Genomic DNA, 15,945 nt, shown 5'->3' with positions numbered 1-15,945 from the left:
CACGCTCTAATTGTAATATAATTAATTTAATTTAATGAATATAATGTGATATGACTGGGAGCGCTGGGAGTGGAAGTCAGTGGAGGAGTCCTAGGTGGAAAGCAGTAGAGGAGCTGGAGGAAGTGGAAGGCGGTGAAGGAGGTGGATCAACCCTCGTAGCTCACTTCCAAACTGGTAGTCTTGAGGCTCTTACTAGTGCTCGATACAGCGGTATCAACAGCAGAAATTACCAGCCCTGGGTTAGTTTCTCCTTTGACCCTGATCTTTTTTGTCCGACGATCTTTTTTGTTGTTGCGAAAAACTTAAACTTCTATTATAACTACATGATTTTCATTCCAACATTGAATTACCTACTCTACTTTACATGTAGTCACGATAAACTCATACGCTGACAGACTTAGGCAGTACCGCAGTACCCCAGGCGTTTCACGTTAATTAGGAAACTGGTATAGACCCTGGGCGTAGGCTACGTAAGCGTACGTAAGTACCACCCACACCCTAACCCTGAGAGCCTGGTAGTCTGGCGCGAGGGTATTAATTAATTACATATGGTTCCCCCAGTCTTAAAGGTAACATGAGAAAAACGCCAAGTCTCGAATAACTTTTCAACCACGATTGATATTAAAAATCTGGAAAGACAAACTCTTCTTCATCATGGTATCCAGCTTTTCTCTTTCCAGATTTTTAATATCAATCGTGGTTGAAAAGTTATTCGAGACTTGGCGTTTTTATCATGTTACCTTTAAGACTGGGGGAACCATACATGTACCCAGGATCCACCCTGATCACGCTTTTCCAACCACACCCATATATATACCTACACTCGGTGACCCGATCGCGAGACCGCGACCAACGATCAAAGTCGGCCCTTATATATATATATATATATAGCTCAATAGGTTGATATTTCACCTATGATGGCGACAAACTTCACCTCCGGCAGACGTTTGAAGTATCAATCAATAAGGGGAATGGTAGAAGATGGCGATCCCATGGAGATGAATGAACATCTCGACGAGAAACTATGTTTGTCCCACTGCCCCTTCCGCCCAAAGTCTCTCAGATTGGTTACGTTGAAGTCTCTCCGTGAGAGCTAACACTTGTCTCCTCAGGCTCGCCCATCAATACCGCCGAAGACTCTCCACAAACATACTCTGACTTCAAGCTTCATCCTGCTCCTACAGAGCCGAAAAAGACCGTCCTTTCTTCAAGTTTATATTACCTCTTGACATGGCATATTGGTAACGCCATCTCCATCCCGGCGACGGCTTTTCTTCTTTACCTGAACCTATCAGAGTACTCCATTGACCCTCGTGTTGGGTTGAGCCATGCTGTAACGTCGAATATCATTGGTGCTCTGCAGCTCCTTGCCAAACTTCACGAGCTGATGATGATCACCAGTCTGGTCAATATCACACGGCAGTGGATACAGCGTAGCCTGCTTGATAGTAAGGGCACCCCATTGGGACTGGTAGGGGCCGAACTATCGATGATGAATGGCGGGTATCTCATATCGGACGGGTACTTGGCAGCGGTAAAGGCGATATTTGGCTGTTTCGGTCAAGCGAAGGACCCGGAAAGGAATTTGCAACGAAGAAACCAGGGGACCATGCTATTTTTACTTGCATTTCTACCTGTGGCGTGTCTATTGTGCTTATTGGTGGGGCCCGCAAGTGCAACCTTGATGATTCCTCGACAGTATTGGTTTTTTATAGAGACGCTCGATATCATGCGCTACTCACCACCTGTCAACAGCTCAAACTACCCTATCTTCATCGACTCACGGCTTTCGTAAATTGAGAATTATCGAGCCACGGATGCTATGGGTTATGAGACTTACTGGAGTGTTTTCTGGCAAAACACTACCACCTCATCAGATTTCTTCAGTGAGCATGACGAGCTTTCCCACTACGCTCCCATCTTAGGAGTGATGGCTACGAACAGCACCACAAGCTGGAGAAGACCGCTGTCAATTGATGCCGAATGGAAAGGAAAGAGTAATTTCAGAGACATCATGATGAACCATCTGAACACATACTGGGGCGGTTGGCTTGCTTTTGGGGAACAGAATCCAAAGGCTCCGCAGAAGTATACCGAGTTCCCAACTCAAGCCACGACAGGGATGACAGGGTTGGAAATGGACGCTGTCTGCAGGTTGAGGGCCAAAGAGAGTTGTATCAATGCCTCTTCTACAGATGACGGAGAGTGGTGTTACATTCCTGCTTTTAAGGACCTAGCTCCGGGGGGACCTCTTCGAAGCAACAGGGACCTCCTGCTGATCTCAGATCATAGGCCTTCAACTACGGGTATGCGAGTTATTTCCGAAATTTTACCGATTACATACTTCCAAAGATGTATATAACTGAGGGGCCCCGTGTAGAGGGTAATGAACGATTTACCAACTCCATTATGTTTGTTTTTGAAGAATATGAGGGGCCAAACCTCTTCGTTTGCACCACCAACGCAACACTCAAAAGTGCTACTGTTCTTTTCACGGACCTGACATCGTTACGCGATCATATAAACGCGAATATATATCTCACTTTAACTTTGATAACGTCACGACCACTCTAGAGCCATCACGACCCTTGATCTACCACGAACATTGGCTCGATACTTTACATATGTACAACTACGACACAAAAAGAGGCGCACTTGTGAATCTTAAAAACCAAACAGTCAGTGATCTAAAGACACCAGATTACAGCACTCCACGGTTCTCTCGGGGGGAAACGATCAATTCAAAGTTGAAGAATTGGGAGGCTGCTGTTGTACAGTCTTTTACATTTTTTACTGGCCCAATCTGGATAAGTAGTAATGATTGGGCCTGTCACATAAACCATATGGACATATCCGAGTTTAACCCGCCTCCGGAGAACCCGGTGCTATCGCCTCAAAGCTATATAGAAGCTGGGATGGTCAAGATTGCTGTCGGTGGTTCATGGTTCAATATGCTCCTCGACACAGATCCAAGTAAAACCCAGTACCAATCGAAATTCTCCCAAGAGACCATTCCCCCGGCCATCAAAGAGACCTATCCCGGACCACTACGCAGCTATAGTTCATCTTTATACGAGCCTCTCGCCCTCTACCGTTTTGGATATGGGTACCGCATGTCGAACCGCACCAGTGTAATTGCAGCCTTTCTTCTATCCCTTCACGCGGTTATTGCTCTAGTCGGATCATTATGGCAGCTGCGACAGGGTGTATTGTTATCTCATGGGGGAGCATTCCCGAGTATGTTGCCTTGTGTGTTGGCAGTCTGCCTCCGACTGAGGGAATCAAAAACACCTGTGCGGGCATTCAGAAAGCGGAGACACTACAGCGCAGGGTGAGGATTGGGGAAACTGTCAACCAACGTTTAGAGATAGCAGTGATAGGAAGCGGTGACGAATTGAACATGATGGATGTGAAGAAGAGGAGGAAGTATGGAGATTTGTACTAAGGATCACTAGTAGTTACTACATGAGGTCGAGGGCAAAGCGTGACAATTTCAGTAGCGTCGATAAGACCTGAATCAGAGTTACATATTGCGTTCTTTTGTATTTATCTCTTTTCTTTTTTTTCTCTTCTATTCTTTTCTTAATTCTTTTCCTTTTTCTTTGACGAGCGCAATCCGTAATGATGGAAACCGACACACGGAACATTGATGTCAAGTGTATGAGACCTCGCTACTGGCTCCATGGTCCATAGCACGTACATACAATGATTGATAAACGTATTAGATGGGGGATATACTTTTATTTCTGAACCTGTTTTGAGGCTTACATATTTGCTCAAGCTCTTTTAGGCGAAATGATTGGCACGTATATTTTCTGTCTTTGTCGTATGTAATTAATACACTGTGCTCAATCGGGGGATGGAAGAAAAAACAATGACTGTTTCTTCAGGTATGACAGACAGAGGCCTAGATACTTGGTATATGATACGGCAAGTTCTAAGCCATATCGCCCCATGGCCCATCCAGGAAGAGTTCGCCCCTTTTTTCTTCCCTTCAAGCACGAATACTCGAACCTATCATGTCATCCCGTGTGGATTATGATGTTCCTTCATTCCGACGTATACATACCACCCATGTTTACAAATTCCTCCACATTGAATTTTAGTACATATCAGTTTAATTTTTCCGGCGTTGACGCGTGTGGACGCAGAATACATAATCGCTGCAAGCGCGAAGCGGATTGAGAAGGCAAAACCTAGATTCAGAGAGGGAAAATGAGGATCATCTGTTGATAGCCAAATCTATCGATATATCCCTCCCACCACCACAATTAAGAATAGACTTTCTTCGCCTCGGGCTGCTAGCTTACTGCTGCTAGGCTACTACGTGTCTCTACCATGAAACTGCTTCACACTCTGTTCTTTTCTGTGCGAATAAAACTCGTCCTCGTGCCCTTCCATGCAAGCCCTGTGGAAACATGGTCCGTACATCGGCAGCTCGGTACTCTACATGCACTCATATCGCTACTGCGTATTAAGCGAATTTCGGTATATCATAATTATCGAGTCATGGAAGTGTCTGAAATACTTATATCATTATCGATGCTGGAGCAGAGATGCAGAGATCGAGATGCTGGAGCAGATCAGTACTACACTGCAGGAAACACTGCCGGGGGAGCGTGCTTCATAGTCTAGAGTAGAGGCTCACCAGTATGTACCGGGACAGTTCTGCCATACCCGTAAGCCGATTGGTCACAATTACAAGTAAACCTAGACAAAGTGCACAGTTATGTCTCAGCGCCTTTGATGAGCTATCACATAAAATTGCATGTAGAGTAGGGCCACCATGACCCAATTTAAATCACATGGACGCCCACATCCACCATCCGAAACTCTATTTCAAGCACAGATGCCATTGCTCTAGACGATGCCTGGGTGGATCCATCTATCGGATGGCATTTTAGACATGAACAATCACTCGGCCCGGCTATGCATGGACGAGTGATCACTTGTGACCGCTGAACTGACCGCTGAGCCAGTGTATTAAATCGTTTATGGGACAGCGACGAGGGTCCGTCTAGAGTAGGTAGTCAAGTCAAGAGTCTGATCGTCACTGGACCGTTTGATTGCCATATGTAATTTCCTTGTTTGTCCTTTGGCTCATTTTCGTCGTTGCCGATCACCGCCGATCGTGAGCTATATGCCGATGTTTATCAGAACTGAGGTTCAAACAGCTGAGTGCATATATTTACATACTCACATACTCTAGATAGTAGTTTGAACCAAACCTTCTCGGATAGAAGATAACTGCTGATTATGACTGTACTCTACTATACGTACTTGGGTAATAATGTCTCGTAGACACGGGCTAGAGTATGGTGGGGCACCAATCCCCTAACTCTCTCTGGTTCTAGAGTGTGTCGGGACTCGGGAGGCACGTTAGTGGTGGGAGGTGGGTGCATGCTGAACTGGTTCTCGAGGATACACGTGTGCGGTACTGTCGGTACTTGATTGTAAACTCGTGGAGTACTTGTACCGTACCTACCTAGGTACTCTACGAGTCAGTCTATTCTACTCTACTCCACTCCAGGTCAGAGTGTGTACCTACATGTAGGTAGAGTACTCCTCAAGTCTACATTTTTGAGATACTTAGGGTAGATAACACGGGGCTGGTTTCCCAACAGGGGTGGACGAGACGAACCGCAGATCCAAGAGATCTCGTGCAGAACAAAGAACGTTTTGAGACCAGTCCAAGTGTCGCCGCCACGCACAGCCAGATACGTCTAGCTACTTCATGCGAGTCACCGCATCCGGGTCCCTGCCGCAAGCCACACCGCCGCCACGCTTATAGCACACTGTCCCACACTCCACACCAGCCCTGTTGAGAAATCCTGTCCCAGCAAAGCGACCTGTCAAGTTTAATTAGTGCATGCATGCATGCATGTGCGGTGCATACCTACATGGGGAGTAGCTTCGGGAAGTGTGGGTCTCTACTCTCCCTCCAATATGTCCTCGATCCCCACTCTCCATTTGTCTCTCTCTCTTTGGAAGAGAATAACACCCCGCAGCTACAGTCTCCTCCATACGTGTATATACTTGTATTCCACACACATTTGAGAACGTACAATCCCACTAGCCAAAGACAATTCAATCTCTCAAATCCACCTAGTAGTACTCGTACTTACTGAACTATCTTAAAATACCTCCCTCCCCCCTCCCCCCCTCCCCCCCCCCACTCCCCACTCCCCACCCCCCAAAACCATACCTCACCTCTCTATCCCCTCCATCCAACTCAAGAAATAACAACACATTCCTCATCAATCACTCAATTCATCATCAGCCATGTCCAGTAGTGCTCCCCCTGTCGCTGAAGTGCATCCCGCGACCACCGAAGCGGCCACCGCAGCAGAAACCGCAGACATCATAGCTCCCGAGATTTCTGTTGCTTCTTCTGCAAATGTTCTCTACCACCGCTCACCCCCGGTTCTTCCCCACTGGAGGTCAAACTCGTACTAACTTCACTTTCAGAGTACTACTGATGGGGATGCGTCGTCTACGTATGGGACCGATAACGAGAACGGGTACGTTATCGACAGATTCGACAGATCCACCTGAGTTCAGACTTATTTATCTTAGCATGATTGGCTGACATTCAACAGAAGCTTGTATTCAACGGAATCGCTGAGTTCGTCCATCTATGAGTGCGTACACCCCCACCACCGATGGTCATTCCATGTTCCTTGGCTGGTAAGCTAATGAGCGTATCTCAGGTACCGGTATGAGAATGGCCGTCGTTATCACGCATACAAGGCAGGGTTGGTGATATAAATCTCTATGCGCTCATATGAAAGGGAAGGATAGGATTACTGATAAACCCCCGGGGTAATAATAGGAAATACATGCTTCCCAATGACGAGGTATTATAGCCCCCCCCCCCCCAACCACAATCTTTGAACAATGGGCTTATATATACATCGCAGACAGAGCAAGACCGGTCCGTTTCCCCTCTGCTACTGTTCCTAATTCAATACTGACCCCACTTCAACAGCCTCGACATCATCAACCACGTCTATAATCTCCTCCACGAGGGCAAACTCCACCTAGCGCCCATCGACCCCAACCCCCAACATATTCTTGACGTTGGTACCGGTACCGGTATCTGGGCCATCGACTGTGCCGAGTATGCATCCACTCTCCACTCATCCTCTTCTAGTCCCTGCAAACTGACCCAATGCAAAACAGAAAATACCCCTCCGCCCAGGTCATCGGTACCGATCTCAGCCCGATCCAACCGTCCTGGGTCCCGCCCAATGTAAACTTCCAGATTGACGATGTGGAGCAGTCATGGACGTTCAACAAGGATCACTTCGACCTGGTCCACATCCGCAATCTCATGGGTGGTGTCGGCAACTGGGGGCGTGTCATTGATCAGTGTTATGAGTGAGAATCCTCCTCCTCCTCCCCTTTCAAACACAGCACTGATGGCGGTGGGTGCAGACACATTAAGCCCGGCGGTTGGGTCCACATTACCGAGTACGAGATGGCCATCTTCAGCGATGACGGCACCGTCACCCCCGACCTAGAGTACTTCCAGTTCTACGATTTAGTATCTAGAGCTGCCATAAAGACTGGTAACCACCACCAGATACTTTCTCTGGCCAGAGCCCTCCGTACTGACTGCCATCACAGGCCGTGACTACCAGCTGGCGGCCGAACTTGAGCCCCTCCTGGAACACAGCGGGTTCACAAATATTGTGCACAAAGCGATCAAATGCCCCACCGGCATGTGGCCACGCGACAAGAGGCAGAAGGAGATTGGCGCATATCTACTGCTGAGTGTGGAGAGCGGGTTTGAGGCGTTCGGGATGAAGCCATTCACGGAGGTGTTGGGCATGACGGAGGAGGAGGCAAAGGAATTTTGTGGGAAGGTGCTACAACAAGCAAGGAACAAGTTGATTCACGGCTATTCACTACAGTAAGTTCTCCCTTCCTTTTTCATTTATTTTCTCCTTCTTCGTTCTTGGGTGGTGAGGCTAATCGGGTGTGTGTAGCCACGTATATTATGCGCAGAAACCCGAGGAGGACTGTTAGTCCCGAGACACATTTTCGGGACCCGGAAGGGATAGCACCTAGCCCCTGGCTAGTTACAGGCAGAAATTTATATAAGAATTTTCTTTAGCCCCCTCCTCCTTGGGTTTGTGCAGGGGAGGAGAGGTGATTTGGAGCAAATCGTACATACCACATAGCACACATACATGTAGTTATTTCTGTTGTCATTTAACTTATTTTATGATATACGATCAATCAACTTAGATAGGACTTGCATGGCGTCCCCCAGTCTAGGTTCTCCGTGGTCAACAGGCGGGGGGTGGTACACGGAATCAGAAAGTTAATCATGAATAATCACTCGGTCACCGCTTCCCATACTTATTGCTCCATGACAATATCGTCCCTTGCCTTCTGCCAATATGCAAGGCACAGAGGCAGGGGCATTTGTATGCCTAATCTAGCACCACGGGTGTGACTACACTCGTTACACGACGGAACAAAGCTTGCACAGCCTCGTGCTCTGGGAGTGGTGAATTAATAAATTAAACAAAAAAATCTGAGAGTGGTAATATATGCATACAACGTGCGTCATCAAGGTCATCAAGGAAACGGAAGTGCACCCGTATATGTGCACATAAGGCAACCCAACGGACGGCTTACACCCAGTTTCGGCCATTGAGCAAACAAGCAGGTTTACCAATATGCACTTTATTCATCGCACGTGCACCATATTTCTATGCAGATATGATATGTACTGGGACACTTTTTTTTATTGGTGGTGAAATATCCTACGCAACAAACTGGATTCTTGACTTGCTCAAACACAGCTTTAGTCTGCGGTATAAGTCTCATCTTGCGGGAATTGATCCAATGGCCAGCCCACTTCTAAAACCTGTCATTCCCACTCATCAATTTATGGTAATTTATGACTAGTCCTAGGAAAGGATAGAAACTTTGAACTGAAAATAAAGAGTAGTCCATGAACGTGAATGATGGGTATATATATACAAGTTCGGAAGGCGTAATAAAGAGTAGGTAGTGTTGCAATCTAGTTGGTAGTCAAGGGTATTGTAGGAAATACGGCGACAGGTCTATATATACATGTACTTATAATCGAATTAAATGGAAGAGAGCAAGGGGATGCACATATCGATAATAGACGGAGTAAATAAAGCGGAAGGAAACCCAATGTCAGGCTGTAGATCTCGGGTATAAGTACAACGGGGAAAGGCCGTATGAAACGGTGATTAACAGCGAGGCGTCTCCCTCACAATTCGCTAATACTCTCCGCCGGAATCCTTGAAATTTTGTGCCTGAGCTTATTCGAATCCAATATGAAACCTCTTTCAGCGGTTAGCTGTATTGCCGTTTTACCTTCATCGTTCTCCCAAGTCGTCTCAGCACCGAAGGATATCAGTGCATCGATCAATTCTTTGCACTCCCGTTCCACTCCAGAACTAAGCAGAAGATGGAGAGCCGTATTTCCCTGATCATCCCTTGCGTTAACGTCCGCACCATCAATGAATGTCAACTTCTCGTACATCCATAACACATTTGACTGCATGGCAAGCATCGGTGGCGTCCGTCCTTCGCTGTCTCTTGAGTCGATTACGGCCCCGTATTCCATGAGCAGCCTGACAACGTCAGTGGACACCACACGGGCAATTGCGCAAATATGGAGTGCTGATCGTCCCGCGAGGTCCTTTTGTTCAACGCTTGCGCCCCGTTCTAATAGGAGTTTGACGACATGGGGACTACCACACTCTGCAGCTCGGAGAAGTGCTGTTCGTCCGGAGAGATCTTTTTCGTCAACAATCGCGCCGCGTTCCAGTAGGACCTTGACTATGTCTGAATGATGGGTCTCCGCAGCGAGCTGAAGTGCTGATCGCCCTGATTTGTCCAAGGATTTTATGTCTGCTCCACGGTCTAGGAGCAGGTGCAAGGTGCGCGTTCGACCCGCTACTACTGTGTGCATAAGTGGGGTCCAGCCGTGGAGGTCCTTCGACTCGATATTGGCCCCGTTGTCCAGAAGCAGTTTCACAATATCGTTCCACCCCTCAATGCAAGCAACGTATGACGAGAACTTTGAGAAAGTGTCTGAGACTTCGCCGTCCGCATTCATATCGAACAGTGACTCCACCACATGGTCTTGTGAGCGGGAATCATGAAACATCGCTAAAACGGCATCCAAGGTCTTCATGTCCACTTGTCCATCCAGTGTTTTGTCAGCGTCAAAAGGGCCATTAACGACAGCTTCAAGAATCGTTTCCTTTAAAAATTGGTATCTCTCGTTTTGTCCATCCCTATTACGATACGCAGAGAGACGTTGGAGAGGAGATGGAGGGGCGAGTGTGGTGTACCGACGGGAGCTATAGACATATTTGAGCGATATGTCTAAACGGTAGACCGCGATGTTGGATACCTCAGAGAGACTGATGCCAGAGAGTATAGACCATCCTTGAGGTATGCCCTGGCCAAAAATCGATGCTCTTTGATTATTGCGATGTAGGCGATTGTATAATCGTGATCGGGACAGTGTATGTTCGAAGCTTGCCAGTGACACTACGTATACGGACATCACACTCCGAACACTCCCGGTTACGCTAGCCGTGTCTGAAAAGGATAGCTGGTTAGAGCTCGAGGCCACTTTCTGTAGTCTTTGGAGCATCTTTATGTTGGTTGTATATAGCTCTTCTGTAGTTCTTTGCAGCTTTCTCATATTTTCAACTGCCTGTGATTGCAAGTCGCTAATCAAGGCACGAGATGTATTAGCACGGAAGTGATAATCCCACAACATCGATGAACTTGCCATGTAAACATAACAAGCATCATGCTAAGGCATGACTCCTGACCTTTAAGCTGCTTCAGTAGCGCGCGTAGATTCGATTTTGTTGACCGTGACATCACCCATCTCAAGGTGGTATATTTGGGCGAGCTTGCGAATCGATCGAGCTCTCTCTCGAGCTCCGAGAAAGTCATCACGGAGCTAATCAGGATGGTAGTAACTTGGTCAAGGTCTATCATTGAGGCATGGGGAAGGTCGCGTGTCGACGAATGGAGGATGAAGTTTTGTAGACGAAGCATTATCATCCGGAAGAGAGTAACCTCATTCGCGATGGTTTGCGTGAGTTCCTCAACATCATCCAAGTCTTCTAGGAACCTGACGATCTTTGCGCCAGCAGCAAGCAGACCGACAATTGATGCTGTGACCGAAAGAGGATCCATAGTTCCTCTCAAGAGAAGATTGATAGGGCATTAGCTGGTTTGATTTCCTCGCTTGGGCAGATATCGTTGCCGTATTATATATACCTTCAGGGTCTAATTCAAGTGGTGTGGTAAGCTTATATATGTTCCGAGCAATGGTGATTGTCGGTGGAATGATGAGATATGAAGTACAGCGGTAGGTAATACCGCCATAACTCGAAAAATTGGCTAGCTTCCAGAGACCAAAATTACTTGTATGGGAAACTTCTGATGCAGATCAATGCTATTCAACCAATCACTCGAGTGATAATCCCTGGCCGGAGACAGCCAATTTTTCGAGTTTTGGCGGTAAGTGATGGAACACAGCGATACCTGTTTTGGTAAAACGCCACCAATATTTGGTGTTTGTACTCTCAGGGCGTTCCATCACTTATTACCTGTCGCTGTACCTATTATTTACTTACTCTACAAGGGACAGAATCATGACGCCAGGTGAGAGGAATAGGTTGAAAAGGCGAAAGTCTGTTAATGTTGGCTACCCCGCGCTTGCACCGCATGTTTTGATCTACAGCGCCGTGAGGTAGAATTATATTGAAGTAGAGTCTTACCCTGTTTTTGGACCCCTGTTTCTTCTACCTCGAGCTCACGGTACGTACAAGGCCGCCACAACCCCTGTTCACGTATTTAGCGTATTTGACGCCCGAGGGAGTCACGTAAAAAGCACAGCTAGCTACTCTTCAACCTCCTCGTGACTCCCGATGTAAAACATGCATGTCTAAGATTATTTCTCTAATTGATCGTTAGTAGAGGGCTGGATATCATTGACAAAGCCTGGATAGCTAGCACCCATGGCCAGATACATGCACATATCAATACCAAATACATATAGTAGACATTATAGATATATTTACGAAAAGGTTAAATAGAAAGTCAATAGACCAAGTATAATAGTGATATCAAGTCCTTGTTATTACAGCTGCATATAAAAATTTAAATGCTCGCGTAGCCGATTTCCCCATCCTCTACTCTACTAGAGACACAACGGGCCAACCTTTAAGGCTAGGAGATATTCCATTTTTTGGCATTGTTAATCTTAAGGCCTATATACATATGCCGTTAGGATCTCTTCAACGTCTCGATGCAAGTGTAGTTAGGCTCTTCAGTACAATATACTAGCAGTGGCCGAACTCGCGAGCGCGAGTTCCTTTTACTCCAATTAATTGTGCCTTTAGTGGGGCCTTCCATCTCGATCCCCCCCGCCAGTGAAGGGACCTCTTGAGCCCATCATTCTGCTGCGAGTGCCTCATTTAAGGTATCTCTCAATACCACCCAGTTGATAAAATAAATCTACCGTACCACACCCGATTAATGAATTTATCGTTTTTGATACCCCCTTCGGATGATAGCTCTCTCATGTAGGCGGGGGGACAAAAAAAATATTGCCCCGCCCAGGGAGTCGAACCCCGGCCCCTCGCACAACTCTTACCCACCTAGTCGATTCTTGAGATGCAAACCACTACTCGGGGCAGGCAATAAGAACCTGAAAATGCAAGCTGCAAGCAGGTGCTCAATTTGGTGTAGCTTTTCGCCAGCCGCGAATCAGAGGTTATTACCATCAAAGGTCATTTTCAGGTTCTTCTTACCTGCCCCGAGTACACCACCGAGACGTGTTGTCAATGCTGCTATGTCTGTTTTTGGGCGGCTGGTCTTGTACGCGTCCTCCGTGAGTCCCGAGAAGAAATGTGTAAATGTACTATGTAGACTACTATGTAGGGGTGTGCCTGCTCACGACCGCGAGCTGTTAATGCTGGATTACATGAATATTAAACGCATTTGATGGAGGGAACTCCTTCCACCTCCACCTCCACCTCCTCCACCTCTTCCACCACCTCCACCATCTCCACGCCTCCCACCGCCTCCCACCGCCTCCCACCGCCTTCACCTCCTCCCCCCAGTACTCCCGGTCATATCATATCATATAAATTAATTATCTTATAATTATACATACACCTTTTTAAATAAATAGAATTATACAGAGACCTTTTTAAATAAATATTAGGGCGTGAACCGTAGAGCTTCCGTTGCTCAGCAATGTCATAGGTTTTGGGGTGGACTGGTTGCCATGCAGGAGTCAGTCAGGGTTAGGGGTCAGAGCACTCACACCGTGCCTGCCTGGAGGGTGCATAGCAACAGGCGTGGAAGCGAGCAAGCAGGGTAACTTCACCGAATCAAGCAGGGTAACTGTACCAATTTTGATGTGTCGTGCTTACTAAACCCCCTGTGGCTGTCGACCAATCAGGGTGCGAGAACTTTCGAAAAAACCATACAGCCTCCGGCGTTGGAGAATCGCTCTGTTCTCGCCGTGATGGTTGGTCCCTGTTTTCCACCGGAGGCTGTATTCCAGTACATAATAGACTAGTACAGGCCGAGAGATCAGAACCTCGAGATATTCAGGCCGACGATCCCTAATATACTCGTATTTCTAGATCTCTGACGTTTGTGGACGCGACTGATATTGCATGCCATACAAAAATACGCCAAGCTCATGATTTTGGGTGTATGCAATAATGGCCCAGTTCAAAAACATCAGTAGTAATTAGCGATGATCTAGTAAGAAATGCATGCAAGGAAATCTCGAGACCGGTAATGTAGCTTCACCCCCATATATCAGTAATCAAGGCATTCCCAGATCCAGCCCCTCTTGAATCTTGATACGCCCTGATTGCTCTAGCCAATACTTCAGCACTACTGCATTTTTGCATATTTAAGGCGGGTTAGAAAACTATGGATATATGATATGATAGGTGCTACGCGTGTAGACTTACCCCGACATGCGTAGCACATGGATTCAAGTAAATACTTTAGGTACAGAAATCTCTGAACCTGCCTGTCATTGAAGCCGCGAAAAAGAAACGGTGTAGGTAGGTATCAAGATAAGAGAGTGAATCTACTCTACCGGCATGCACCTGATGCTCACACTATCCAATAACTGGCACCTGTTCGCTGTTGTATGTGGTAAGCGCTAGGTTACTCGTAATTTTTTTGCGTTTCCGGACTGGACTGGGTCCGCATACCACCAAAATATGGTTGTCAAGCACGATTTACGCCCATATGCGGACCTAGTCCAGTCCGGAAACGCAAAAAAATTACGAGTAGATAGCTAGGCAGCCTTACCGGACTTTCCCTCATAAATGATTATAGCTAGATCCCTAGATGACGAGGTATGTAATCCCCTTTGTGAATTTTATGTAAATCTACTATGTACTGGAATATGATTCTTCTGAGAATGAAGCAACCTGATTGGTCGAGAGCGACAGGGTATTTAGTAAGCACGACACATCAAATTCGGTGCAGTTACCCTGCCTGATTTGGTGCAGTTACCCTGCCTGATTTGGTGCAGTTACCCTGCCTGATTCGGTATGGTTACCCTGCCTGATTTGGTGCAGTTACCCTGCCTGCAGTGCAGGTAGCGGGTGCGCTCTGAATTTGAGGTGTCGCGCCCGTTGCTATGTGCACCCTTGAGGTACGGTGCGAATTCTGAGTGTGGGTTGCGGAGTTGCGGAAATGCACCAAAAAAGACCCTGAAAATAACCCCCGGTGCGTCAAGTGGCCGGAACCCCCCTATTTTGCACTGGTGGGTCTTTGGGAGCTGGGTGACAACACACACAACTCCTTTGGACCGGACTCCTTGCCAAAAATTAAATCTACTGAATAAAATCTACTGAATAAAATCTACTGAATAAAATCTACTGAACAAAATCTACTGAATAAAATCTACTGAATAAAATATCATCAAGAGTTTAACAATCAATATCTTCGAATAAATTATCTACTCCCAAGCCCAACAAAGTTCATTCCATACCGTTCCATAGTGTTCTCACCCAGCTCTCTCGACAACATGTCGATAATTAAATGCACAACCTGCAAACAGGATAAAGATATTGCAGATTATGATCTCGATCGTAATGGCCGACCCCGTAAATCATGTCAGCCATGCTTGGTGAGTTGTAAAATTACCAATGTTAATTGAATTCGGCTGATTCAGATCTTCATACAAGGCTCGCTCGCGCGAAAATACACGACGCCGGACAGAACTACGACGACGGCAAGAAATAGTCAATAATGTAATTGTAAGTAGTAAAATCTCTCACAGTATCAATACTTGGGGCTCCTATTCTAATAGATACTCTTATGGCAGCCATCTCGGCTGCCAATTCTACCGCGGTACCACTAGCATTCCAATCATCACGAGGCCGTTGGACGCCATTGGAGTTAGGCAGGATGACAGTGATTTGTCCATCATGTCAAGCGTTATTGTAACGGAGGTCTATGGGCGTAGGGACTATGGTGCCAAGGAATACAACCGAGGCGAAGGCGTAGCAATAGGTAATCGGGACTATGGACTATGGAGTGGCTCTACCTAGTATGACTAACTAGTTGAACCCTATGACGAGGCGTAGAACAAAGTAATATTCGTGGAGTAAATACAAAGTCGTGAAGAGTACTGCAGTGGCACTCGCTTGGGTGCCCTTGCCGGATACTCGGGGCAGGTAAGAAGAACCTGAAAATGACTTTGATGGTAACAACCTCTGATTCGCGGCTGGCGAAAAGCTACACCAAATTGAGCACCTGCTTGCAGCTTGCATTTTCAGGTTCTTATTGCCTGCCCCGAGTACACAGCCAGTCTCGGGTGCTCCACATTGCCTGTGGTTGGTTAGCTGGGAGATTAGCTTTCGTCCTTTCTAAGCTCTA

The 15,945-nt window shown here is 46.8% G+C and overlaps 4 protein-coding genes across 4 annotated transcripts; 3 read left to right on the top strand and 1 right to left on the bottom strand.

Annotated features, from left to right (window-relative positions):
* Positions 1 to 914: 914 nt before the first annotated feature.
* Positions 915 to 1,795, top strand: LAJ45_11683 (uncharacterized protein; the record flags this gene model as incomplete). Its single annotated transcript, XM_046121158.1, has 2 exons — positions 915 to 1,026; positions 1,113 to 1,795. The coding sequence occupies 2 exons, from the start codon at positions 915 to 917 to the stop codon at positions 1,793 to 1,795; spliced, it is 795 nt and encodes a 264-aa protein (XP_045965646.1).
* A 27-nt stretch (positions 1,796 to 1,822) lies between these two features.
* Positions 1,823 to 3,445, top strand: LAJ45_11682 (uncharacterized protein; the record flags this gene model as incomplete). The annotated part of the gene is made up of 3 exons (XM_046121157.1): positions 1,823 to 2,306; positions 2,575 to 3,106; positions 3,178 to 3,445. 3 exons carry the CDS (start codon positions 1,823 to 1,825, stop codon positions 3,443 to 3,445), a joined length of 1,284 nt encoding a protein of 427 aa, XP_045965645.1.
* Positions 3,446 to 6,282: 2,837 nt separating this feature from the next.
* LAJ45_11681 (uncharacterized protein) lies at positions 6,283 to 8,031 on the top strand (the record flags this gene model as incomplete). Its single annotated transcript, XM_046121156.1, has 11 exons — positions 6,283 to 6,399; positions 6,469 to 6,521; positions 6,600 to 6,641; positions 6,711 to 6,755; positions 6,833 to 6,857; positions 6,921 to 6,934; positions 6,989 to 7,120; positions 7,183 to 7,380; positions 7,438 to 7,571; positions 7,630 to 7,915; positions 7,992 to 8,031. 11 exons carry the CDS (start codon positions 6,283 to 6,285, stop codon positions 8,029 to 8,031), a joined length of 1,086 nt encoding a protein of 361 aa, XP_045965644.1.
* A 1,225-nt stretch (positions 8,032 to 9,256) lies between these two features.
* LAJ45_11680 (uncharacterized protein) lies at positions 9,257 to 11,214 on the bottom strand (the record flags this gene model as incomplete). The annotated part of the gene is made up of 4 exons (XM_046121155.1): positions 9,257 to 10,358; positions 10,412 to 10,459; positions 10,566 to 10,736; positions 10,799 to 11,214. 4 exons carry the CDS (start codon positions 11,212 to 11,214, stop codon positions 9,257 to 9,259), a joined length of 1,737 nt encoding a protein of 578 aa, XP_045965643.1.
* Between the last annotated feature and the right edge of the window lie 4,731 nt (positions 11,215 to 15,945).

Source organism: Morchella importuna (genome assembly GCF_003444635.1).
Source record: "Morchella importuna strain M04M26 chromosome Unknown Morimp01GS085, whole genome shotgun sequence".
NCBI classification, from domain to species: domain Eukaryota; kingdom Fungi; phylum Ascomycota; class Pezizomycetes; order Pezizales; family Morchellaceae; genus Morchella; species Morchella importuna.
Note: the sequence above shows the minus strand (reverse complement) of the source record. Positions and strands in the feature narration are given on the sequence as shown.